General features: G+C 39.6%; 1 protein-coding gene across 13 annotated transcripts in view; it reads left to right on the top strand.

Annotated features, from left to right (window-relative positions):
• The window catches only part of VEPH1 (ventricular zone expressed PH domain containing 1), a 269,370-nt gene that overhangs the window by 63,213 nt on the left and 180,504 nt on the right, over positions 1 to 25,653 (top strand). The window contains exon 7 of one of the 13 annotated variants that reach the window (XM_072959788.1): positions 824 to 996. The exons of the other annotated variants lie outside the window; for them this stretch is intronic. Within the exon in view, the coding sequence (XP_072815889.1) occupies positions 824 to 889 (66 nt within the window). The 3' untranslated portion in view covers positions 890 to 996. Of the gene's footprint in view, positions 1 to 823; positions 997 to 25,653 lie in introns of those variants that run through there. 13 annotated transcript variants of the gene reach the window in all.

Raw genomic sequence — 25,653 nt, 5'->3', positions numbered from 1 at the left:
AGGAAGTGAGGATTTCATTGCTGGAGTGTCACCTGAGGAAAGGGAAGGAGATAACAACAACCAGTAAGAGTTTTATCTCATTTCTAGTTGCAGTTTGCTTAACCTAGGAGATCATTAGTAAACACAGAGTTAGGTCTCAGAGACTGCCTATTAACCCATAGCTATCCTGTCAATGAGTGCCTGCACTCAGTATGTTTTGAGCCCTCAGTTTGATGTTACTTGGAAGAGTGCAATAAACGCTCATGGATGTTTAAAAGTCCTAGTCTAAATATTTGCATAATAAAATCTTTCAGCAGGGATAACAGGATGCCATCAGACCTTGTTGGGATTAGGCAACTGAACAAGAATTTCCAGAAATTAAAGTTCTGAAGGGTGTGTGCATGCACATGTGCACACAGATGCACATCTGTCTGATGATTTTTTTTCTGTTTTTTTAAAACATTTTTTATTGAGTTGTAGTCATTTTACAATGGTGTGTCAAATTCCAGTGTAAAGCACAATTTTTCAATTATATATGAACATACATATATTCATTGTCACACATTTCACTGTGAGGTACCACAAGATCTTGTATATATTTCCCTGTGCTATACAGTATAATCTTGTTTATCTATTCTGCATATGCCTGTCAGTATCTACAAGTTTTGAACTCCCAGTCTGTACCTCCCCCTGCCCTGCCCCCTTGGCAACCACAAGTTTGTAATCTATGTCTATGAGTCAGTTTCTGTTTTGCATTTATATTCATTTAAAAATTTTTTGAGATTCCACATATAAGAGATCTCATATGGTATTTTTCTTTCTCTTTCTGGCTTACTTCACTTAGAATGACATTCTCCAGGAGCATCCATGTTGCTGCAAATGGCGTTATGTTGTCGGTTTTTATGGCTGAATAGTATTCCACTGTACGAATATACCACTTCTTCTTTATCAAGTCATCTGTTGATGGATGTCTGATGATTTTATATTGCGATTTAGGGTTTGTATCTTTTAAAAATAAAAGCAGATAATAAATCAATAGAGGGAAGCTTTTACTTTCACCCTCTTACTTATACTGTAGTTTCCTATATGATAAATATAAAATTGTACAACTCTTAAGAGGGATTTTATAGTTCATCAAATTTAACCCCTTGAGTCTACACAAGAGGAAATTAAAAACTGGAAAAGTTAAATGATTCGCCCAGACTCAGACTAGGTTAGTTGATGACCTAGCTAGAATTAGATCTTCGGTATCCGTGGCACTCTTTTCAAATTTTATCTTAAGATGGATCTTTGGTTCTGTGTTGTTTGAGTTCTGCGGAGACTTGTGGAGAGCCTGGTGACTCCCAGACTTCCTCCTGCTAGACGGCCTTTCCCCTCTAGCTTCCCAGAAGAAAGTGGGAGAGCTGAGCTCCCAAGCAGCTCATACTTGTGAATGTGACTGTGGGTCTTGTAAAAGGATTACTCAGGACTGACATGCTACTTAGTATGATCCCTTTCTGTTCACTGCTGTTGGGAATGTCTCACACCGGCCACGATCTGCCTTCTGTACATTTTCCGTGCCTGTCACCTTTGCTGCCAGGAGAACCTGCTGGTATGCCCAAGTGCTTTTAGGCCAACTGTAACCGACAGCTGTTTAACTGAATCTGCTGACCTTGCAGATTTTTGCCTGGACCAAAACCTTCAACCTCTGATATTCAAGGCCTTGGAATCCTTAGGTGGTAGTTCTTTTTGTCACACATGCATTTATGGTTCGTTAATGTGTGGTTATGCACACTGAAAGTGACTAAACCTCCCACAGAAAATGTAATTTGTTAAAAAAAAAAAAGCAAAAACAAAACAAACAGAAACACTAGCCACATGCAATTATGTCCCTGTAGGTTTGTCTGAACAAAGGCTAACCTGAGAGAGAATGGACTGTTAGGTGACATTTATGTTATTCCAGGTAGGTGCAGGGAGAAGGAGAGCGCATCCAAAGAGCCTTAGGAATCACTTATTTCAAAATTCAAATTATCAGAATATTTTCTCTTCTCCTCTCCTCTCCTCGCCTCTCCCCCTCTCCATCTCTCTATCTCTCTCATTTTCATGTGCCCATGGAAGCATCTATGTTTGGGAGAGAAAATAATTTTTTTCTGGTGGTTTTGATTCACCTCCTCATCGGAGAACAATTTTAGATCGAATGCTTTCCAAATGTATCTGGATATCAGGATTATATCAGGATGTTTTTTAATAACATGAGTTCTTGGACCTCAGAGACTATCTACTAAATCAAAATCTCTAAGAAAGGGGCCCAGGAATCTGGACGTATGGGACTCCTCTGCCAGGGTAATTCTGATGCAGTTTTTTGTGGACCAGGATTGGAGATCCCTTGACAGAACGTATTTAAAGCATTTTCTCTCTCAGACTAAGATTCAGGCCTTGTCCATCAGCCATCCTGCCTTCCTCCATCAAGTCATGCTAATTAATTAAAACTTTTCCAGACAACTGATACAGCAATTTAAATTAGATATAGTTGAGAGGAACACAAAAATTCAAAACAACAGTGGCTTAAACAAAGATACACATCTATTTCCCGTGCACATAAAGAAGTCTAGAAGGCAGTCAGTCTAGAACTGCATGTTTCAGAAACTGAGGCCCCTTCAACTTTGTTTATCTCCCATTCCCGAGCACACCAGAGAGCACGTGGCTTCCATCTTATGGTCCAGGGTGGCTACTCTCTCCACCTGTCAAGTCAACACTTCAGCCAGTAGTAAAGGGGAAAGGGGAGAAGGACTCTTCCAGACAGTTGAACACAACCTACTGTTTATAACCTGTTGGATAAATAAAACAAAGCTGCTTATGACCATACCTAGCTGCAAGGGAAGCTAAAACATGTAGTCTCGATTTAGGTGGCCACACGCCCAGCTAATCAAGAGAGAAGGACAGAAAAAATGACGGAAGACAAAGAATATCTCTGTCGCAGGTTGTCAAATAATTCGTTTCTCTGGGACTAATTTCTTTCCTTAAAAATAACGTCTTTGCCCTGGATTACCTCCCTTCTGGCTCTGATATTCTTGGATTCTACTATTTTATTTCATTTAGGATCAGCCTGACAAAATTACCTGTGTTAGTCAGGACCCTTTACTCAGAAATAATGCCCCTGCTTATTTGTTTCTAATGCCTAAAATATCACCATTTGCAAGTCCTTGTTTTAGCTTTAAAGAACGCTAAGCTCACATGTCTCGTGAATAAGTATCATAATCCAAGCAGCTATTAATTGCTTAATTTAAGTGAACCTGTTCAACTTTCTAAAAATCTTGTGGAGCCACATTCCTAAAGACAAAAACCAACAGGCAAGATATATATGTATGGCTAGTTCTATCTAGCCTCTTTCCAAAAGTAAACAGGAAGTTTCTAAAGTATAGTGCCAGGTGGGCATGAGGGCAGAAGTCAAATATGAGCTTCTGGCTACCTATAGAGGAGGAAATTGCAGTAAAAAGTGAGCTGTGGGAACTTTGCCTTGAAAAGGTCCTGCTGTTTTCTGTGTGGAGAGCTTGGTCTGTGGTGAGGTAAAGGGACATGGGGACATCTGAGACAGGGACTTGCTTAGGGTGTTGATGACAGCTTGGGCCCTAGGATCCTCTCTCTCATCCTACCCTGGCCTCACCAACAAATGACTTAATTAAATTATTTTCTCTTTGACACCAAAGTAAAATTTTCAGATGTATTCAGGAGGAGTTCCAAGTATCAGATAATTTTTGTTGCTAGGATTTAAAAGATTTTAGAAATGCAGAAAAGCCAGCACAACTTTAAGTATCTTGCTCCAACTTTTGAAATGCAGTCTGTGACTGATTGGAACCTGTGGTTCAATCCGTCCCTTATTGTCTGGCTTTCAGCAAACTGCATTGTTTGATCCTTAAGATGAAGAAGGGAGTCTCCAGCCCTTGGGCTCAGGATAGCCTCAGGAGTAGAGTCAGCCTGGGATCAGTGGCACACGTTATTAATTGACTTATGCCTCACTTTCTGTGCTTGCGTATAGCCGGGGATGGGAACTGCAGGGCTGGCTATGGAGAACCAGCCTGGTGGCGGTGGCAGGGCAGCGGCGGTGGTGGGGAGCTGTCTTTCAAATCAGTGCCCATCTGGGTGGGCACACTGTTTTCAACAACTTGATAGCAGTCACAGTTTTCCCATCTGCTGATGTAAACCCAGCAGAGGAACGTTCTATCTATAAAACAAAAGAATAAAACCCTACGGACAAATGTTCTCTTTCTCCCAAATTTCCTCAGGGAACTTTTTTTGCTCAAATTTGAAGTGAAACCATGCTAAATAACCATATAGTGCTTGTGTCACTATTGGAGGCTGTGCAGAGACTCCCAGGCAATTTTCAGGCATGTGTTGGCATCCAAAGCACATCTATTGGATGGAGAGTGAAACTGAGGGAAGCAAATGGCAGAGAAGTCCATCCACTCCTGGGGTAACTGATGAGTGGTTGCCTCAGAGGTGGACCTTCCTTGGCCCTGTCCAGGAGGGACACAGCTGGCTCTTCATCATATCAGGGTTCACCCAAGTTCTGTGGTGAGTTCGGATGAAGCAGATGCATAAATAAGAAATACTATTTTATTAGCTACGTCCTTGGCATGGCAAAATTACACAGGTCCTTTTGTCCTTCTCAAATGAGAAGACTGCAGTGAAGACCTCTCAAACAACAGCAGAAATGACTGAAATTACTTGTTAGTAGCTCCTGAGGGTCCATCCCCTGACACACATCCAGAGAGTTCTTATAAAGCCCTTAGCACAGTGCCTGCCATAGAGGACATGCTTGATACATTTAACTAATAATAATAACAACAACAGCAACAGCAATACAGTAAAACCCTGCCCAGCTGGAGAGGGTTAATGGAAGAAGAATGTGCTTCTTCCCGCCCTGATGCACCTCTTGTAGGATTACCAGTTTTCTTTCTGAAGATACAAGTGTGAATCCTACTATCCTACTTCCTTGCACAAAGCCCTCTGTTGGCTCCTCCACTGCCTGTAGGACATCATCTAAACTCCTTGGTTTGTCCTCACTGTCCTTCTCCAGCTTTAGTTCTTATCTGTCCAGGCTATTCCATCCTACCTATGTTCTACCTGTGAACATTTTACATCCTTCCCTGAGCACACCTTGCTCTGACATAAGTTGTGATCTCCATAGCCTATTCTTCTGCCTGGATAGTTTTCATCCCTTTTACTTATCTTTCCTGACTCAGATCAAATGTCACCTCCTGGGTAAGCTCTTCCCAGTTCACTTAATCAGTTAGTCACCCCTCTATATTCCCACCACGCTCTACCTGTACCTCAAATGTCACACCAACTATGCCACATCGTAATTTGCCTGTCCGTGTCTATTTCTTCTCAGTGAGTATCTAAGCTCCCAGATGAAGGAATCGTACCTTATCCATCTGAGTTCACCTGTAGCCAAAAGAATGAATGAATACTTGAGAGTACTGTTAATTAAAAATTTGAAAGTTTTCATAGTAGATTTTAGGGAAATTTGTACTGATGTCAGCATTAAGGCTATAAAAGTACAAAATGAAAAAGACCCCTATATACATATATATGTATGTATATATATATGTATATACACACACACACACTTACTTTATTTGAATAGGCTATTATGTTTTCTTTTTTCCTGAAAATATAAAAATGTTCATTTTTACAATTTAATTATGTGTCCTTGTATTATCATAGATTCATTCTTAATATATAAAGTGAATTTCAATTTATTGTATATTTTTTATTGCTAAAACTCTCAGAAAACTTGCTTTATGAGGCATTCTATATTTAAAACCAAGTCTTCAAATAAAGGGATTATATTCCCAAGGTCAGGAAAAAAAAATGAATTGGAAGGTTGGATTCTCACTAGCTGCTTTCATTCAGGCAAGTCTGTCTAATTCTACTAGGTGACATAACTATAACTTAAGAGAAAAGAGAAGAAAATATTAAGGTGGAAAAGGAGGTTGATTCTTCAGAGCCTATACAATTTATCTCTAATATCTAACAGGGAAAGCTGAGGATGAGTTAGTTTGACAGGGGACCTGGTGTTATTCATCAGAAAGTGTTTGATGAGGCAATGTCCATCTATGATTCCTAAAGATCCCGGCTCCTCAGTAGGTGATATCAGTGAAAGATGACATTGAGTGGATCGTGAAAAGAGGTTTTCCTGTGTAAGGCCTCAGCAGTCAGCAAGCTAGCTGAAGCACAGCTCAAAGAGGAGCTTTCGCCACTGTGGACTGCGCAGTGATCGTCACTGAGGATGTGTCTTGTCCGTCACATGGGTAATCTTGCTGCCCCAGGGACATCTATACAGAATAACATGGTGACTAATAGGGTGGTCTCACGAGTTAGACCACCTTGGTTTGAATCCTGACTTAGCCGCTTATCAACAGTGTGGCCTTGAGCAAGGCACATCGCCCCTCTTGACTCAGTTTCCTCATCTGTAAAGTAGGAACAGCAGTGTTATTCACCTCATAGTTTCATTGTGAGGATTTAATGAGTTGAACCATGGGAAACATTGTCTGGCAAAGGGTAAACATTCAATGAATATCAGCAATTTATTACTTCCTCAGTGGTGTCCAAGGCCATCTCATTGCATTTATTTGGATACAGACTGAAACCTAAGCCTAATAGACTGAAATTAAGAAAGAAAGCAACTGGTAAATGGTATGCCTCTTCCTGGCTTCTCCAGGGAAAGGGATTGGATGGGTATGTGGGGGGCACATCAAAAAAAGGACAAAAAGAAAAGGAATGAGGTAACTGCATGTACCATTAAAGGTAAAAAAAAAAAAAAGCAGAATTAGCTATAGCTTCTTTCTTTGCTGGGGAATAATTGAGATATATAGATTTTTTTCTCAGCACGGAATGTATATCTGCTTTATATTTATATTGCAGACCACCGTTCCTGAGGAGAATAAGAGTAACAAAAACAATAGTAAAGCCACGTTTTGTAAAAATTTTATGATTTAAAATAGGCCTTGTTTTCTTGGGGGCACTGAAAATGCATTGCTTTTCATAAAGGGTAGGTGGTCCCCAACTTCCTACCTATAAAAACAGCCCAAATAAGTTTGCAGCAATTTTTTTAAACTGTCATTAACTAAATCTGAAGTGGTTTAAATTAAATCCAAACCAGATAGACTTTTCTTGTTCATGAAGAACTGAAGTAGAATGCTTCGCTTCCAGAGGCTTTATGTTTTTCAGCATTATCTTCACTCATTAGACTCTCTGAGCCTGCAAATGGTCTCGGCCCACTGGGTTGGATATTGCAGTTATTACAACCCGCTTTCCTAACATGGGCCTACATGGAAAAGAGTCTCCTTTAGGAATGACTGATTTTTTTGGAGAAGACAAACTGAATTCATGTGTTCTGTCCAACCACTTACGTCTCAAATGAACGAACTGAAACAATTTTAGTTTAATAGTATCATCCTTACCAGGAACTCGTCTCACTAGAAGGCGCACACTGGTACCGAGCACACACTCCATAGCTGTGTTTCTCCCACCCCACCAGACCCACAAGGCAGCAGACCCGTGTGGCGGAAACAGAGATGCTCTAAACCGCTCTTTACACATGATCTCATAGCACGTGGGAGGATGCTACGGCCAGTTGTTTTCCTTCGCTGGAGACCAACAGTCTGCACCTGTGAAGAATCAAATGGCGTGCCCTCTGAGCACGGCCGCTGCCAGGGTGGGTGTGAAATCCTGTGCCCTCTGCCTTGTTTTTCTGACTGGCTGGAATATGCTGGCCAAGCAACAGGGCGTCTTTATTACATCCTCTCTGGGCTCAGAGTCATGGACACTCTTCAAGTAGAGAAGTGACACACATCTTGCCCAGGTCGCCTTTCTGTGACATCCGGCAGGCCTTCCACAAAAACACTTTCAGGAGGAAAAGGAAAAGAATTGACATAGGCAACTGAGAACCACATTACTGTCCTCACCCTGATGGTGGGAAAACATCCTGCAAAGTCGGAGCTGGCTGGAAGCCATGCACCTTTAACTTGCAAATCAAGACTAAAGGCCCTGGGGGCCATTTTACAAGAGGAAGGACCTGTAACTTAAAAGCCACAGTTTCCCCAAGGAAGGAGTATTTAGTTAAAACTTTGGTAGGCTCAATGTCTCTGGGGATCCATTTTCTTAAGCCTTGGTTGGTGCCTCCCGGCAGCTACTTAATACTTCGGAATTGTCATTGAGAAAGACTTTTTTCTGAAATGCAAATAGCTTTATTGTTTTTATATTGTACAAAGGTTACATGCTAATTATAAATGATATTAATAATAAAGCTCTGGGGAAATGTAAAGAAAACAAAAACAGAAAAAGTTAAGTATCTACAAAATATGTTTTCAAATAACGGAGCTGATTTTCCATAGCCTCTTTCCTTCAATGGCACAGGGTTGAGTTGCTGATTCTTTCTGGGTGCAAACCCCAGTGCTGGTGATGGGGACCCAGAGAGGAGAAGGACGTGGTCCCTGCCCTAGAGGGGCTCACAGTGAATGGGGGCAAGGGAGATGTACAAACTGTTGATTAAAGTTTTATTTGATGCCTCTCACTACTGAATGCTGAACTGGATCAAGAGAGAACAACTGACCTGGCATGGCCAAATTTGGAAGGGTGTTCTAAGTTTGGCTTGTCGGACGACAGGATTATGTCAGGGAAGGGGGAGGAAGGTATCCACAGGAGGACCCAGCAGGTACGATGGTAAGCAACTGGGGAAAAGCCTCGACCCTTCTGGAAATCGTGAAGAGTTTCAAGTGCCTGGAGCATGGAATGGACAATAGAAGGAGGGGAGAGGGGTGAGGCTGGACCAGAGACTGGTTCCGGGTGATGGAAACTCCTTATTGATTAGCAGACAGTTCCTGTTTTCTACCTCCTTTCTCCAAACTTATTTATCACTGGTGCCCAGGTCACCTTGGAACAGTATTTTGTTTCCCTTTACTGTATAGGCAAGTCAGTGAATATTGTGTACCTCAGAGTTCCCGAGAAACTAAAGAGCCTGGTAAAAGGACAAACAGTCCCCACAAATAGTTGCAAATATAGACTAGTAAATAATGGTACAAAAGTTACATGTTGCAACAATTTTCAACAATGTCTTGTAATTATGAACTGTAATTTAGGCCAACTGACCAAATCGACAAAGGACTCTCAGTGCCTCTGTGAGCGAGGACCTTGGCAGGGCCGACAATGCAGCGGCAGCCTCTAGAAGAGGCCTTTGACCAGTCTCCCCTCAGGACTGAACCCTAAGAATGGATGGCCCGGTCTCCACAGATCTCATCTTCTGTCTTCAGAGGGGATTTCTGACTTTTTTGCACCAGTATCTGTGAGGAAGTAGGCCTGTGGTTGCCCCACGAAAAGCAGGAAGTTTCCATTTAGTGACTGCCCCTTCTGGGCTTGAGCTTGAGATGTAAGTGAATCCTGGATTTGGCAGGAAGGACAACTCACTGGGCTTTCGCAGCAGGTGGGTTGAGAGGATGAAGCAGTTGCTAATTCCAGCTCAAGCCCTGCTGCTCTTCTAAGGCTGTGGTGGCAGACCTTGCTCTGCCCACAGCCCTCAGGCTTAAATCACTTCAGCATAGCCAGCTCCTTCCAAATGCCAGCATCTGCCTTTCTGTGCCTGTGACTTTCCCAGACTTCACCAGCCACCTGGCTATCAATGTGAGGAATTAACAGTCCCTCAACCAGTAATGGGGTATTTATACCCCAACTCTGTCACCCCTCAAATGAGGTAACCTTTCCCCAGAACCCCCAGGCACCCTTTCTGAGCTCCTTCTTTTCTCTGTCTCACTCTTCTACTTCCCTGCTTGTCTCCTGCAGTTTCCAAATAGTTAATTTACACATAAATCATCCCAGAGTCTGTCTGTTTCTGGGGAGCCTAATCCAGGAAAAAGTCATCTATTTACCTTCCCAGGTCATTGCCTTCTTCCCTGCTCTGAGCTCCTGAGAGTGCACATCTGTAATGTGGGGTCTGCACCTGATTGTCTTCTGTTTGCATTTGCCTTGCATTCATTTAGTGTTTGAATCCACACACTCCCATTGCTCTAAGCACTCTGGAGGAAGGTACCACACCTTACACTTCCTTGTCCTCCTTTACTACCTACCCCAGTAATGGGCTCATAGCAGGTGGGCCACATATACTTGCTGACTAACTGTTAGGTTGAGACTGGAACCTGAGTATCCACTAGTTCAGTGTCTGGTACTTTTAAACGGCAGCTGATGGAATGGTAGGTTGTGAGAAAGGCCAGAAACACTGTAGACATTGGGTTCCAGTCGTGGGTGGTGGCTACTGGTTTTCAAATCTTTTGGGTCTCCTTCTGTGTAGTGGCCAAAGAGTGGTCCTCAGCATTGGGGATCACTGGACACTTGAATCAGAATCTACAAGTTAACAAGATCTTCAGGTGATGTGTATGTTTAGGAAAGTATAAGAGGCAGTGGTCTCAAGGATCCATGCCCCACAGGGTAGAATCCCTCAGGGGAACTGGCCATGCCCACATATGTACATTCATGCATGATGCATATATGTTTATAGACACACAGTCATACCCTACAGGTGTCTTTGTAAGACCCATTTGTTTTCAATGTAAATAAATCAATAGCCTTTAAAAATGATCATCTTTGGCAATGTTAGGGTAAATAGAAACCCAGGGATCATCAAGTATTTATTATATAGTTTCTGAACATCTATCACACACCTAATATGTGCAAGGCACTGCAGAGTTAGATAAAATTCAACCCTTATGCTGTTGGAAGGGGCTTTGGTTTTCCTTCACTTAGAAATGATCCTTCCCTGGGCAGAAATTGTGATGCATTGATACTTCCTGTGTAACATTCCTAGAATTCCTCACTCCATCCCACTCCTGTGAAAAGGGGGAATGATGGAGAGGAAGGGGGAGGGAGAGGGCTCCTAATTAATGGTTTCATATATAATACTATGGGGGATATATACAAGATTTTCCTATTAAGTTTTGATTTTGATTTTTTTTTATGTTACTTGGTTCATCATATTTCAACCAGGATCTGGAAGAATCCCCAAAACTCCCAGTAGGCTTTGACAGAGGTGGTATCACCATGAGGTAATTTTTTACAATTGTGCTTTCAAAAAATATGAAGAGAGCACTTGAAAGTAAATGAGTTTTGTTGCATAGCCAGAACTGTACTATTTGGGCTGATATTTACATTTCAGCTCTCTTCTTTATTTATCAAAAAATGTAAGCCTGAATTTATTTTGTAGTGAATAGGATTTGGGAACTTGGTACTGGTTCACAGGGACTGAGCTAAAAAGCCCTATGGAAAGATGTCTCTGACAGTTGGCTGATCAGCAGTGGACTGTCAAACTGAAATGTTCATGTTGCAGTTCTTAGCATCAACCAGAATATGTCTTGTTATCTACATGTAGATAACACATAAGAAATGACACTGAGAAGGATATCTTGACATCAGCTTATTCCTTGTTAAGTAATCAATAAATCTAGAGTAGATAAAGAAATAGTTGCTATTTAAGATTAATCAGTTTAAGATGTCTGGAAAATAAATGTTTTCAGGACTGAAGATTTCCCAGCTTCAGTGCTGTGTAGATCCCATAGAGTTTCAAATATCTGGCAGTGCACCCAGAAAAATAGAAGACAAACTTTCCTAACTATCTCACTTCCCTGAAATCTTTATTTACTTGTTATGGTTGATTTTAGAAATCCCTGGATTTCTAAATCCCTAAGCTCCTCTAGCTGTCTACATTTTCTCCAGCTCTTCCTTCTACAGCTGCCTTCTTTAGAGAGCAAACTTCCTTCATCTGTAGGTAGCATCCTCTGTGATGATGGTCCCTATCTCAATCAAATGTCTCTTTTCTGCTTCAAAACACTTCCCAGAGCCCACCTTTTCTATGATAGCTCTGCATTTCTAAAGCATTATTTAGTGATCAACTCTTTCTACTTTATGACTGGTAGGTACAAATTAAATTGGTACAGAAGGAATATGATGGGAGGAAACAATAGAAGTTACAAAGATTTCCTGGAGGAAATATTCTACTTTCCTCCACCTTAAAAAATGAGAATTACCTTGAAGGCAAAATGCACAGATTTTAGTATCTCATACAGTAGATAAAATGAAAACAATAGATACAATGAGGTGACTCTTCTGTTACTCTGCTGAGAAATGGGAAGATTAAACCATGTTATAGTCTAAATGTGTACCCCCACCCCCAAAATTCATATGTTGATACCTAACCCCACAAGGTGATGGTATTAGGATACAGAGCTTTTGGATGTGATTACATCTTGAGGGTGAAGCCCTCATGAATGGGATTAGTGCCCTTATAAAAGAGTTTCCAGAGAGTTTTCTTGTCTCCTTCCTCCATGGAACCAAACACCAAATCTGCCAGCACCAGGAGCTTGGACTTTGCAGTCTCCAAAACTGTGAGAAATGAATCTTGGTCATTTACAAGCCACCCAGCATGTGATATTTTGTTACAGCAGCCCAAATAGACTAAGACAAAATGTGAGTCCATTCAAGATCTCAACACAACCTTATCTAAAAATCCTAAAAGGCTGTTTTGCTATATTTCCACTGTTTACATAAAGGAGAGCTCACAAATGAGTGGAAAGCAATTTGGGAAGTAATCTTTTTCTCCAAACTAGTACATTTCAAACCTCATTTGAACACATCCTGGCCAGACATGCCTTCAAAACCCCATCCTTCTAGCTGCAATTCGTTTGCATATTTTGATTTACTTATTTATTTATGCCCTGCTTACTTCCAGCAAGCAGTTAAGGCAGTTCACAATGAAAAAACATAGTTGCTATGAGACCAGAAATAATTAACCCGAGGCAAAATCCAGGAAGTAAAAAAGGGGACATTGGAGGGATAGGGGGAAGTACCAAAAATCTTTTTTTTTTTTTAAAGGAAATCGCCAGTATCAGGCAATGCTTACACTTTTGCAAACTGCATTTTTCCATTTCATTCTCTCCTATAAGTAATGAAGTAATACTTATCCAAGTATTTCTATCTAACTTGTATTTTGGGAGTTACATCTTAACTACCATGAATAAAACATCCTGGCTATTTCTTCTGAAAATAAGTAGGTGCAAAGAAAGATAGACATCTTGTATTTAATTGTATAATGAGTAAATTATGTAATGTAATGAGTAAATTATGGAAAGTTCAATTGTAGCTGATGTATAGTTCAACTGAGTTAAATCTTACCATATTGTTCCTTTTCTAATGACCACAAAGCACATTTTTACCCCTGGCAAAATGTTCAAACACAATTTCTCTTTCTTTCCTCCTTTCATTTTTCTTTCTTCCTATTTCTTTTCTTTCTTTTTGGACCCATAATAAGCAACTTTCTTCAGAATGGTTTCCATGATTGGCCAGAAGACCTGTGGTTACTTTTTTCTGTCATTCTGTGATTATACCACATTTGCTAAACAGATATTATGTAAAGATGGGCTGCTTCTTTGAGTTCTCTAGAAATGTTTCAATGCTAAAATCCCAACTGGTCTTTCAAAAAGTTTGCTTAATTGAAGCAAAAAGAAATAGTGGAACCATTGTTGGGGATAATCAATGAGAGGTCATTTACATGAGGGGACCGTGGTGTGGTGGGAGAAGAAATTCTGGCTCTGTATAATTTATTCTGAGTTGCCTGAGTCCACACAAAAGATTTACCTTTAAAAGGCTAAGTTCCCAAGCCCCCAGTTTTTAAAGAGTAAATCCGAACTATAGAACCTCTAAATCCTTTATCAACTCACAAAATAACACTATGGTCGAAGCTCAAATTAGATAGACTTCTACAAGCTTTAAGGTCTGTAAGTATTTGGGAGTCAATGCAAAGAAAAGATGCTGGAAAATAAACTCTCAGCACAAATGAAGAGAGATTTGGATTTTCAGACATAAATGTGGCCATACTGAATGCTATCTTGGAAAAAAATACTCAAATTGGAAACACTTATTTGACAGCAGACCACGTTCAGTTTTCTGCCCTGTAAAGAAAACTCAATCATTCTAAAACCATAATTTATTTGGTTACATTATTGTCTCCAGTAGTAAGACATAAAAGTAAGGTACCTTTCACATTCTTTGATTTCTGTTTTAAATCCTAAATCAACTTCATTCAAACATCTGTATGAGGAAGACGCAGTGAGTTCCACATTGAAATAAAAGCCATAATTGCTTTATAAGTACTAAAGTATACCTTGTGGAGTTTCTTTTTTACAAAGGTAGGGCTTACTTTATCATTCTGTGCCAAATGCACAGAGTTGAACTGAGTCCAACTGATCCTTAATTTTTGCCATTTTACGAAATTTGAGATTCATTCAAAACAAAGGATACATCTGTTTTCATCAGCTGTTTCTTGAATTTTATTACTGAGACTTATTTTTAAAAATTGTTTTGCCTCGACAGTATTGTTTTACTCGGCATGATTTATTACTCTCTCACGAGCCCACGGAAACTGTGTGTTCCTGTAATCATGCAAACTGATTCAAAAATAGTAAGGAAAGAATGGGAACTCATTCCGTTTGCATTGGATTAAATGATCATTTAGAGTATGTAAATATGTTTAAATTCTAAAAGAATTTTTATTTATCAATGAGAATAAAAATATGTTCAATTACTCCAAGCTGATATATAGAAAAATTGAGGCATGATCAGAGGATAAAAGAAAGGATTGTGGAATATGACTTTTTGCAATGCTATTTTAAAAATCAGCTCAAAATTGGAGGATAATCTGCCTAAGAGAGATATTAACAATATTTTTGTTTATTTATTCTCTCCTTTGTTCTGCAAAAAAGGATTTTAGGCAGCTTGCCCCCTCAATGTTCTATTTTAAAAATTATTGGATCTAGGCTTCTGAATATGATAAACTAAGAACGTTTGATGCCTACTTACTGTGCAAGTATTTTGCATATATCTTTGTGCTGATATGTTCAGGCTAGAAGAGAATATCCTTGTCTGGGTAGCATAATTTTTAAAGAATCAAATTTGTTAACTGTCTAATTATTCTTGGAGTTTATAGGTAACTGGATGACTTTATTTTACTGGATTATTCCTTCCTTGCCTACTTCAATAACAGAGACCTTTTGTAGGATTGAAAATGTTGTAACAGTAGAATATTTTTCTTCGGATACAGGAAAAATTTGAAAAAGACTGGGAAATAATTACAAAGAGAAAAAGATCTAGCTATCTAGAGATCATGAGAATTCAAGTCACTAAGAAAACCTTAAGCTGTATAGTGTTTTGACTTAATTATAACATTTTTAAAAAAGAGAAATAGGCTTTCTTGGTAAAATGTTGAGCAAATTTCGTTTCTAGATAAACTTTTAGCAGGTTACCTAAACACTGGCCCGTATTTGCTTAGACTGAGCTGGTATAGGGGTTTTGGACATTTTAGAACTTCCAAACCATTATCAATTCACAAAATAAGTTAACTAGGAAAAATTAAGGGGATATACTGCTTCTGAGACAGCTTGTTTTAATTTTGATGATAATTCAGATATGTCTGCATTTGCATTTGGGATTTTTGACACTCAAGCAATAACAGCTAACGTTTATTTAGCATTTCCCTGTGCCAGGCTTTTTGTTCTGAATGCTTTGGTTTTAGCTCACTGAATCCTCACAACCACTCTATGAGACAGGCACATTCAGCTGTTTTATAAACTGAGCCATGGAGAGTTAAGTAACTTGCCTGAGGTGCATGACTGGCTAGTAGCAATGCCAGGATTCAAATGTAGGTAGGAGCTTCTGAGCCCAGAGTGGGACACTATACCACCACCCACACCTGCTCAGTCAAGCAAGGCCCAGCTGTGAAGACTTTCCACCTGCTGCCACCTTTCTGTTCTCTAAGGGTGGAACTTACTGTGGGAATATTGATGCAAAGAAAATTTCTCAAATTGACAGTTTGAACAGCCAGTACTCTTTTTATTTGCCCTGCTGGTGTCTTACTCACGAATTCTACTTTCCATTCAGTAAAGGAAGCCTCTGGAAAGCCAGACACTTAACCATTCCTTTTTTCAAGGAGAGATTTTAGGCAGTGGAACTATTTAGGCTGCTACTAGAAGGTGTCTCAGAAGGAGCTATAAATCTCCAGGATGGGTGTGGTTCAGGGAGCCCTCAGCATAGGTGGGACGGACGGAGAAACTTCACACATTGCTCAGACAGACCAACTGAGCCCAACAGAAAAGCAGTGCTAGCAGGTCTCTAATGACCTGGACTCAGTCATGGTTTTGGAATTTCTAATAAGAGTGACTATAAACTTATCAGTCAATACAATCTTTAAAATTTTTATTTTAAAGGTCAATATCTCAAACTCTGAACAGACAACGGAAAAGGGGGTACCAAAAGTCTTCCAGTATTATAGGGCAAAGAATTATACACCACCAGTAAGCAGAACTTTACCTGTTCCAAAGTGATTCCCACTGATTAAAAATGGCTTTTAAAACCTGATACTGGTTTCTCTACAAGGGAGGTTTTCAGAGAGAGGAAGGGATAAGCACACTGGTGCCTTCAGTGGTATTGCTAATGGTCTATTTCATTACTTAAATATATTTATATACATTCTTCTGTTGGCAGCATATATTCCATAATGTCAAAAAAATACATTAAATGTTTACTATGTGCCCAATAGTATGCCTGACATGGAAAACAGTAATATTTATAATAAAATACTAGGGCTCTACTAAATGGCTTAATTTTTTTAATTCATTGCTATTTCCAGTATAATTAGATCTTATTAAAAATAATACTTATAATAACAATTGATTGCTACTATTTTTAAAATCATTTGCTCTATGCCAGGTCCTTTATAGGTATTATTTCAATATTCCACATTACAATGTTATGAAGTATTTGTTTCTGCTAAGATGTGTTTGGTGATAGCATAGCAATCTAAACTGGCTTCAATAATAAGAATCTTTATTATCTCATTTAAGAATTCTGGAAGACATGATGAGTCCAAGGTCCCTTCAAAAGTTCCACAATGTCGTCAAGAACCCTTGGTGACAAGGCTCTTTCCATCCTCCCTCCACCTTCTCAGTGTATTGACTTGGCCCGTACGCATGCCCCTCAAGCTCGCAAGATGGCTGTCACAGATCCAGGCAGCACATGCTGTAAACACAGCAACGTCTGGTTAAAGAAACTGCGTGTGTCCTTCCATGCATCTCTTATTTGGGAGGAAAATCTTTTCAATCAATGTCTTACCCCAGAAAATTTTACCTCAGGTCCAAATGCCCAAGATAAAATCACATACCCATCCCCTAGTTACAATGGAGGCTGAGGAATAGAGTAGCAGGCATTTTTGTTTTATGGCAGGATAGAGGTTTTACCAATAAGAAAGAAGGTGATAGGATGAGATATGACTATTGACAGGCAATCAAAAGTATCTGCTAGCTCCACTTTATAGGTGATGAAACTGAGGCTCAAAGTTATACAGCTAATAAAAACACCAAGCTAGAAATCATCTCAAGTTTTTCTTAACATATGTCCAGCCACACCAAAAAATTCTATCAGTACAGCCATTCTCCAAAAGGAGGCAGAAAGATGAAAAATCCTATTTTTCTGAAAGGCATAAGGTTTCCCTATATCATGGTTCCAGAGCCCTGCCCAGGAGTGGTGGGGTGTCGGTGGTGATTTTCAGTAATAAACATTACTTTGTGTCAGACAACACATTAAGCACTATAGGTACAAAGATAAACATGACATGTCCAGCCTTTAAGAGGCACACTGGGGAAAAGAGACAAGCTGACAGAGAAATTGCAGGCAAGTATATCAGGGCTCTCGTGAAGATACAGCCAGAGGTCTGAGAGGCACAGAGACAGGTGCAAACAACTTTGGCTGGAAGAGTCAGGGAGGGCTTCACAGAAGAAGTGACATTTGAATTGGTTTAAAGACGTGTTTAACGAGGGTCCAAGGAAGAGAAGGGGAGGAAGGACTTCTAGTAGCCAAAGGTCTGCCCTAATGGAAGACATCTGTTTCTAATGGAAACCGAGCTGTTAATGGAGGTAAAGGAAGAGAAAAATATTTTACGGGTGGTCTTTTTAAAATGGTAACAAAAAGAAAGCAGATTTCAGCACCTCCAATATGAACACCACTTCATAAATGTCTTACCAGGCATATTGGGATCTATTAAAAAAGGGTTTGTGAATAAGTTTCTCCTTTGGCTTTTTCATAATTAGAATCCTCATTCAGGGAGGGCTTGATAACTCAGTGTCCCAAACTACATGGATTCCTTTTTTTTAAAAAGAATGGCATTATTCTGACATCTTTTCTTTTTCCTTTGGATTTGTGTGTGTGTGTGTGTGTGTGTGTGTGTGGAATCAAAAAAGGAAAAAAAAAGGATTTCAGAATATGTCATGTTACCATGTTTTTCATACTCTACCATAAACAGTTGAGTTGCAAGCAAAAAGCAAATGGCTGTCACCAGCCTTCAATCTGCACACCCAAGTTGGGTCATATATACCAACCAATCTATAATGGGGAGAAGAATTAATATGTGGCTGAAAAACAGTTAGAGCTCACATGGATTTGGATGTATAGTAATTTACTAAGGAAAGAACATTTCAATTAGTTGAAAGGCAATGAGATAATCTGCCTGTGGTGGAAAGTAGAGGCACAGACACACTGGAAGATGTGCTGGAGACTTAAATTCTAACCAAACTCCATCTGGCCTAGTTAAGTAGAGCTTGCATTCCTCTGAGCATGATTGTAATGGCTAAATGGAAAGTCAGGTCTCAGCAATTTGGAGTATCTTTCAACTCTGACCAGAAGGTAAAAGCAGACATTTTCCTTTAATGGGAGATGCACAAAGATCCAAGACTGATTAATCGATCTACCTACCTACATGTCTATCTGTCTATCTATCTACTTACCTATCTATCTTTCTATTTACCTCACTGATTTTATATTTGAAAAATTCACCTTGTCTCTAAAATGTGTTTGTAACCCCAAACCAATACTTGAGATGCTTATGACATACACAGGGCAGCAAAAAATTTGAGTTGCCCACCACAGGGGCTCCCAGCGGAGGTCGAACAAGGCAGTGCTCTGCCTTCTTGTTTCAGCCCCCATTCTGTAAACAGGTGTCTTTTCTTCTCTCGGTCTATTTAGTGCCACATTTTTATCATTGTTGTGCTATTGTTGGCAATTTCATTGTTTAAAATGTCCACAACTGTAGTGCTGAACTGCTCTCTAGTGTTCCTAAGTGCAAGAAGGCTATGATGCATCTGATGGAGAGAATCTGTGGGTTTTGTAAGTTGCGTTCAAACATGAGTTATAGTGCTCTTGGCTGTGAGTTCAATTTTAATGAATTAACAATATATATCAATTAAGACATCTTTAAATAGAAACACACATACAACAAGGTTGTGTATTGATCAGTTGATGAAAAGGTATGACCAGAGGTTTTTAGGAACCTACCCTTGTTTTTTCCCTAGAAGCAATGCTTCAGTATTCACTACTTCAGTGTTCTAAGTGACTTTATAGAACATAATTACTATGAATAATAATAATCAACTGTGTGTACACATACACACATACAACACACACACACATAGAGAAAGAGAGACAATGACACTTCGTATACACTAGCAGTGTGAGGCTATTGAGTAGAGTCCTCAGAGCTGCAACAATTTCTCACAGACTCCAGAGTAGGGTACCCAACTGTCCCAACTTGTCCTTGATTGAGGGGTTTCCCAAGATGAAGGACATTCAGTTCTAAAACTGGGAAAATCCCAGGATCCATTAGCAAGAATGGATCCCCTGTGCTAGGGTTTCTTGAAGCCAAGGCATTGGGATTGGGAAGGGGCCCATACAAACCCTCAACTCTTGCTCTGGAGCTAATAATCCCATTACCAGTAGGAAGGAGACTCATGCAATAAATACACCTCCAAGCAGTTTAACACTGCTGGCCCTACTCAGGCTTCTGAGGACTCCTAAGCAAAGGCTGGGGTCTCCCTGGCAAGGCTTCACTGAGAGGATATGAATGATAAGCTCATTTGATTTACATCCCTAATGGCCCTTGCAAGTGTCTCTTTTGTGTGTGGAGATTTCTAAGAGTTGAATTATGAAGAAATACAACGATATGGCCCAATAAGGAAGCAAGAGTGACAGATGCCCAGGAAATAAAATATTTTCATTCAGGCAACAAAATATATTATTTTCTTTAACTCTTTTGTAAATTGATAAACGCTAGAGAGAAAAGTGTGGATTTTAGGACCAAACCCATATTTCCTAGTTCAGTGATTTCTCAAATTTTTGGAGATTTGGGACTCTATATAGACTAGTGATTCTCAGCCTGGGCTTTACATTAGAATTATCTGAGAGGTTTAAAAAATTCCTATGCCTGGACCCTACCCATTATAATGAAATTGAATAGAAACAGTCGGGGAGGGGTGCTGTTGGCATTAGAATTGTTCTAAAAGCTTCTAGGTGATTCTAATGTACAGCCAGGGTTGAGAGCCACTCAGAAGGAGGATAGTGTTGAGAAAGGGTCTCAGGAAGGTTCAGCAGAGAACGCTTTAATCAGCTGGTGACGCCTGCTGCGGGTGCAAGAGAGAGGAAGGCTGCCGCATACAGGGCTGCACTGAGTGATCGTTTCCAGCCTAGCCAAAGTGGGAACATGCACACTCGAAATCAGGCAGATCTTGATTCAGTCTTGTCTGCCACCATGACTCTATTACCTGTGCAATCTTGGTCAAGTGATGGGCCCTCTTATCATCAGTATCTCCATTCTGTTACCCATTTTGTAAGGTGGTAGTGAGGATTAAGTGAGGAAGTAGATGCCAAGTACCTGGCACATAGTGGACGCTTAATAGAGGGAAATCATCATCATCATAACTGGCACCCATATTTCCATTTTTGACTGCTTTCTGATTTACATTCTGATATCGTAACCAAGAATAATGGAGGAGATTTCTGAGATAGTAGTAGCAGTATTTTACAAACAGAATGAATAACACACGAAAAATGAATGGTATGGCCAAGGCAATTTTGCAAGCATATGATCTAGTTCAGGCGTCAGCAAATCACTGCCTATGGGCCAAATCCAGACACACCTATTCATTTACTTATTGTCTGTAGCTGTTTTTCCCATAACAGATACCACATGGCCCATAAAGCCAAAAATATTTACTATCTGGTTCTTTACAGAAAAAGTTTGCTGACCTTTTATTCTAGTTCATCAATCCTCAGTGTGGTCCATGGACCCCTGAGACCCCTTCAGGGGATCTGCAAGATCAAAGCTGTTTTCATACTATTCACACATCATTGACCTTTTTTGCTGTGTTGACATTTGCACTGAAAGGACAAAAGCAGTAACGAGTAAAACTGCCAGTACCTTAGCACAAATTAAGACAGTGGCACCAAAATGTACTCATTGTGGTCTTCACCACCACAAGCTTGCAGGGGAAAAATCAAGCCAAAAGCTGGTTTCACTGAACTCAGGTTGGCACTATTGATATTTTGAGCCAGATGGCTCTTGGTTTTGGGGCTGTCCTGTGCACCGTAGGAGGTTTAGCAGCATCTCCGGCCTCTGCCCACTAGACACCACCAGCCCCTCCCCCCACTCCCCAGCTGTGACAACCGAAAGTGTCTCCAGACATCTTTCTTTTAGATTCTCAGTTTGAACTTAATATATGGTAAATATCAATAGATATAACTCAGACAAACAAAAATTCTTTGGGATCTTCTATAATTTTTAAGACAGTAAAAAGTTCCTGAGACCAAAAAGTTTGAGACTTGCTGGTCTATTTTATATTTACAGAGTATGTATGATATTTATACCACTAAATAAAAAATAATTAAATGAAAAGGATCTCATGACCAATGATGAACAAGATAAAGGAAAAAGGAGTGGGAAAATAGGTGCCTGGTGGGTTTGCGATTTTGAACAGCGGGGGTTGAGGCGGGAATGGAGGTATAGCCAGCGAGAAGACAGCTTTAGAGACACGGGGGCAGTGTGACCTGGAGCAAGTTGGTCTTCTATCTGTGCCTCAGTTTCCTTCTTGTGAAGTGGCAGTGATCTCAGTACTTACCTCATAGTATTATTGTGAGGATTACATGAATAAATACATAAAAAGTGTATAGAATAGATTTGGCACTTAGAATAAGTACTCTCCATGGGCCAGCTATTATTGTTTTAATAATAAATAATCAATTTATGTCAGAAGAGATGAGGTCAAGCCTGCAGTTAAGGCACACAGGTGCTGCTGACCCTATCCCCACAGTGGGATGACTGACAGCAGAAAAATGCAGTCACTGGCCCCCAGAGACAAAATTTCGTGGAGCCAAAAAAGAAATCAGAATCTCCTAACCCTCTTCTTCCCCTAACATCACACTTTCTAATCCAAAATCACATCTGTTACCCCTGTGAGGTACATGGACGTGCTCCAAAGTTTCAGAATAAACGATGTGAGGTTGGCTTGGTTTCATATGTTAGTTTCAGAGCAGTTATAACTTTTCTTGTTCCCGTGGTGTGATTAATTTTCCCTTCAGCTCAGTTTGGCTGCCAGAAGATCATCCAGAATTGTGTTGATTTCAGCAATACCTACACAGCCATCCTCACTTCAGGAAGATGTATGCTTTCAAGAAAGTGCTTGCTAATTTTTATAGTGAGAAGAATTCTTAATGAAACCATAGGGATACTTTTTAAATAAGCAAATGAAATGTTTGTGGACTGGATTTTTTTTTAATTGCCGAAGTAGAATCTGAATCTAAAATGGAGGATGTTACTTGAAATCTGAAATTGCATTCCCTGTAGTAAAATGTCACAGCTCCTGTGTCTCAGCTCTTATCTCTTCCGACTTCCGTGTATCAATCAGGACACGTTTTATTGTAATTGTTTTCTGCAGTTACTGAGAATATTAGGTTTGGATTCTAAAACCTTGTTGAATTCAAATGTATTCTCTGTGAACTCTGACCTGACTACACAATTCAACATTAACCCCTCTCTGTGGGTCTCCCCATTCTGCTTCATTATCCTTTGGGCACATTTCTCCATCCAACACACTGCATATTTTACATAGGTATTGTGTTTATTGTATGTCTCCCTCATTATCATGGCAAAGATTTTTACCCTTTTTCTTCAATGCTGTGTTTCCTATCTTCTAAAACAGTGCCTGGCACATGGTACGGACCCCCATAACCAGCTTTTGCCTTTAAATGAGGTGTGGAAAAACATCCCCGTCACATACAGAGCCCTTGCATGAATCAAAGCATCTATGTTGAAAAAGAGTTAAACTCAAAAGCACTTCTGTCCTTCTGCAACCTGGCAGTTACATGAACCAAAGTACAAAATAGGCTATCAGGAACTTGTTACAATGGTGTTTATTTTTCATTCATCTAATATTGTTATCCTTCAATGAATAAATATCTCTTCAATTAGCTGTCCTGCTCACAGAAGCATGAGCCTCAGTCCCACATTACCCAGACAGAATATTGAGCCCTAGGGGTTCTTGACAAATAGTTATTAAGGGATTGATTAGCAGATGCACCCCCTTCCCCAAGAGATGAGTTCCAGTGCAATTGTGCAAGGAATCTTTGAAAACTAAGATGAGTATTAAAGACTAGGGAAGTTCACTACTTAAATCTGTTCTGCAATAAACATTTCTTATAAGGCACAGAATTCCTTTGCAGCTACATGCTTTATTTGTAAACTCATATCTTGGTATATAAGGTTTGCCTAAATCAGTGAATTGAGACATATACACCAGGTGTAGATGCTATAGACAGTTCTGTGCCAGGCTGACAATTGATGTATGAAAAGTAGCCCTTTTAGGAGACTTGAGTGGTACATGTAACCATTAGGGAATTACAAATAGAAGGGGTGATTGTGGGACCCTTAAAAGGCAGGGAACATTTCTCATTCACCTTTGTCGTCTAGCATCTAACACAGGTGTATTATAGTCATGCAGTATCGGTTTGGTGATTGAATAAAAACATGAGTAAACAGAGGGATCAGATACAATCAAGTACTAAACAAGATTTTAAAAAAGAGTCTATAATGCAGTGAAAATTCAGGCAGAAGGCAGAAAGGATCACTGGGAACAGCTTCATGGAGGAGACAGGACAGGACTTACATCTCGAAAGAAATGAAGGTTCCAAGTGCTAGAACCAAGGGTAAAAGGGAATTCCTAGCTAGAAGAGTAATTTAGACCTGTACATTTATCACTTAAAAGGATTTTGAGCATACCCTCCAATATATATTCACTTATAATTATACATATTTTCTATTACACTGACATGAAAATTTTTAAATACATAAAAAATAAGATTTTAAAAGAGCAGTTGAGGATGAAATAAGCAGATTTTAAATTATTTTTATTTATTTGTTAGTGGTATATCATTATTTATATTGGGCACAAATCAGCATTTCAAATAACCTTCTTGATGATTTTGAAATTTTTTGGCCAACTTCTAGTGTTGGATTAAATCACGTCACCTCATAATATGGCTGATGAGGAGTTCTAATAGCTATAGAAGACACGTCAGCTTAGCCATTTTCTTGTTATTCACTCACGCCTGAGTTACTCATACTGTTCTTCATCTTCAGTTTCTTTGAAGGAACTTATTTAAGTCAATTGTGAGAGTTAACCTGATTAAAGCTAGGTAATAGAATCTACTCATTCAACCAGGCACATAAAGTATGCAACATGTTGACAGATGCTTAAAGTGAACAAATGAGTGAGGAGCTAAACCAGTGTGATACATGGCTTCATCTGACAGACAGATGGATCGAGGGTGCCATTGACCAGGCTTCCCCTGTGCACGTGGAGTTAGTGAGTCACAGGCTTGGAGGCCTGGCCAGAGATGGGAAGGATGGATGTGTGGGGTCAGATCATTAATGGTGGCTGAGAGATTTGGACGTGGCAAGACAGACTCATGAGACTCTCTACATATTTTTAAGTAAAGAGTAACAGGAAAAAGGTTTTATTTTTTTAAAAAATTGTCCTGGAAATCAGGAAAAAAATTAAAACCTCAAAGAAGCCAATTGAGAGGCATTATGAATGAAACGTATTGTTGAGCTTCAGCTAGCTCTCTAAGTAAACTCCCCATAGAATTGTCATCTGCAGGTCCCAGGACTCTGATTTTCTTTAAAACTATAGACCTTATTTCTTTATTGTTCACCCCCCAGCTTTATTGAAATATAATTGACAAATAAAATTATAAAATATTTGAAGTATATAACACAATGATTTGATATACATATACCCTGTGAAAGAATTCCCCCCATCAAGTTAATTAACACACCCATTACCCCACATCTTTTAGCAAATTTCAATTACCCAATAGAGTGTTATCAACTATGGTCACCATGCCAAATACTAGATCTTAGACATTATTTATCTTATAACTGAAAGCTTATACCATTTATTTTCCCCCCACGCACCAGCCCTTGGCAACCACTTTTGTAGTCTCTGTTTCTATGGGTTTGACTTTTTTTTTTTTAAGATTCCACTTATAAGAGATACTATGAAGTATTTGTCTTTCCCTGGCTTGTTTCACTTAGCATAATGCCCTCCAGATTCATCCATGTTGTCAAAAATGGCAGGATTTCCTTTTTTTGGCTGAATAATTTTTCATTTTGTATATATATATACACCACATTTTCTTCATGCATTTACCTGTCAGTGGACACTTGGGTTATTTCCATGTCTTGGCTATTGTGAATAATGCTGCTTTGAACATAGTAGT

The sequence above is a fragment of the Vicugna pacos genome, chromosome 1, assembly GCF_048564905.1.
Source record: "Vicugna pacos chromosome 1, VicPac4, whole genome shotgun sequence".
In the NCBI taxonomy this organism is placed as follows: domain Eukaryota; kingdom Metazoa; phylum Chordata; class Mammalia; order Artiodactyla; family Camelidae; genus Vicugna; species Vicugna pacos.
Note: the sequence above shows the minus strand (reverse complement) of the source record. Positions and strands in the feature narration are given on the sequence as shown.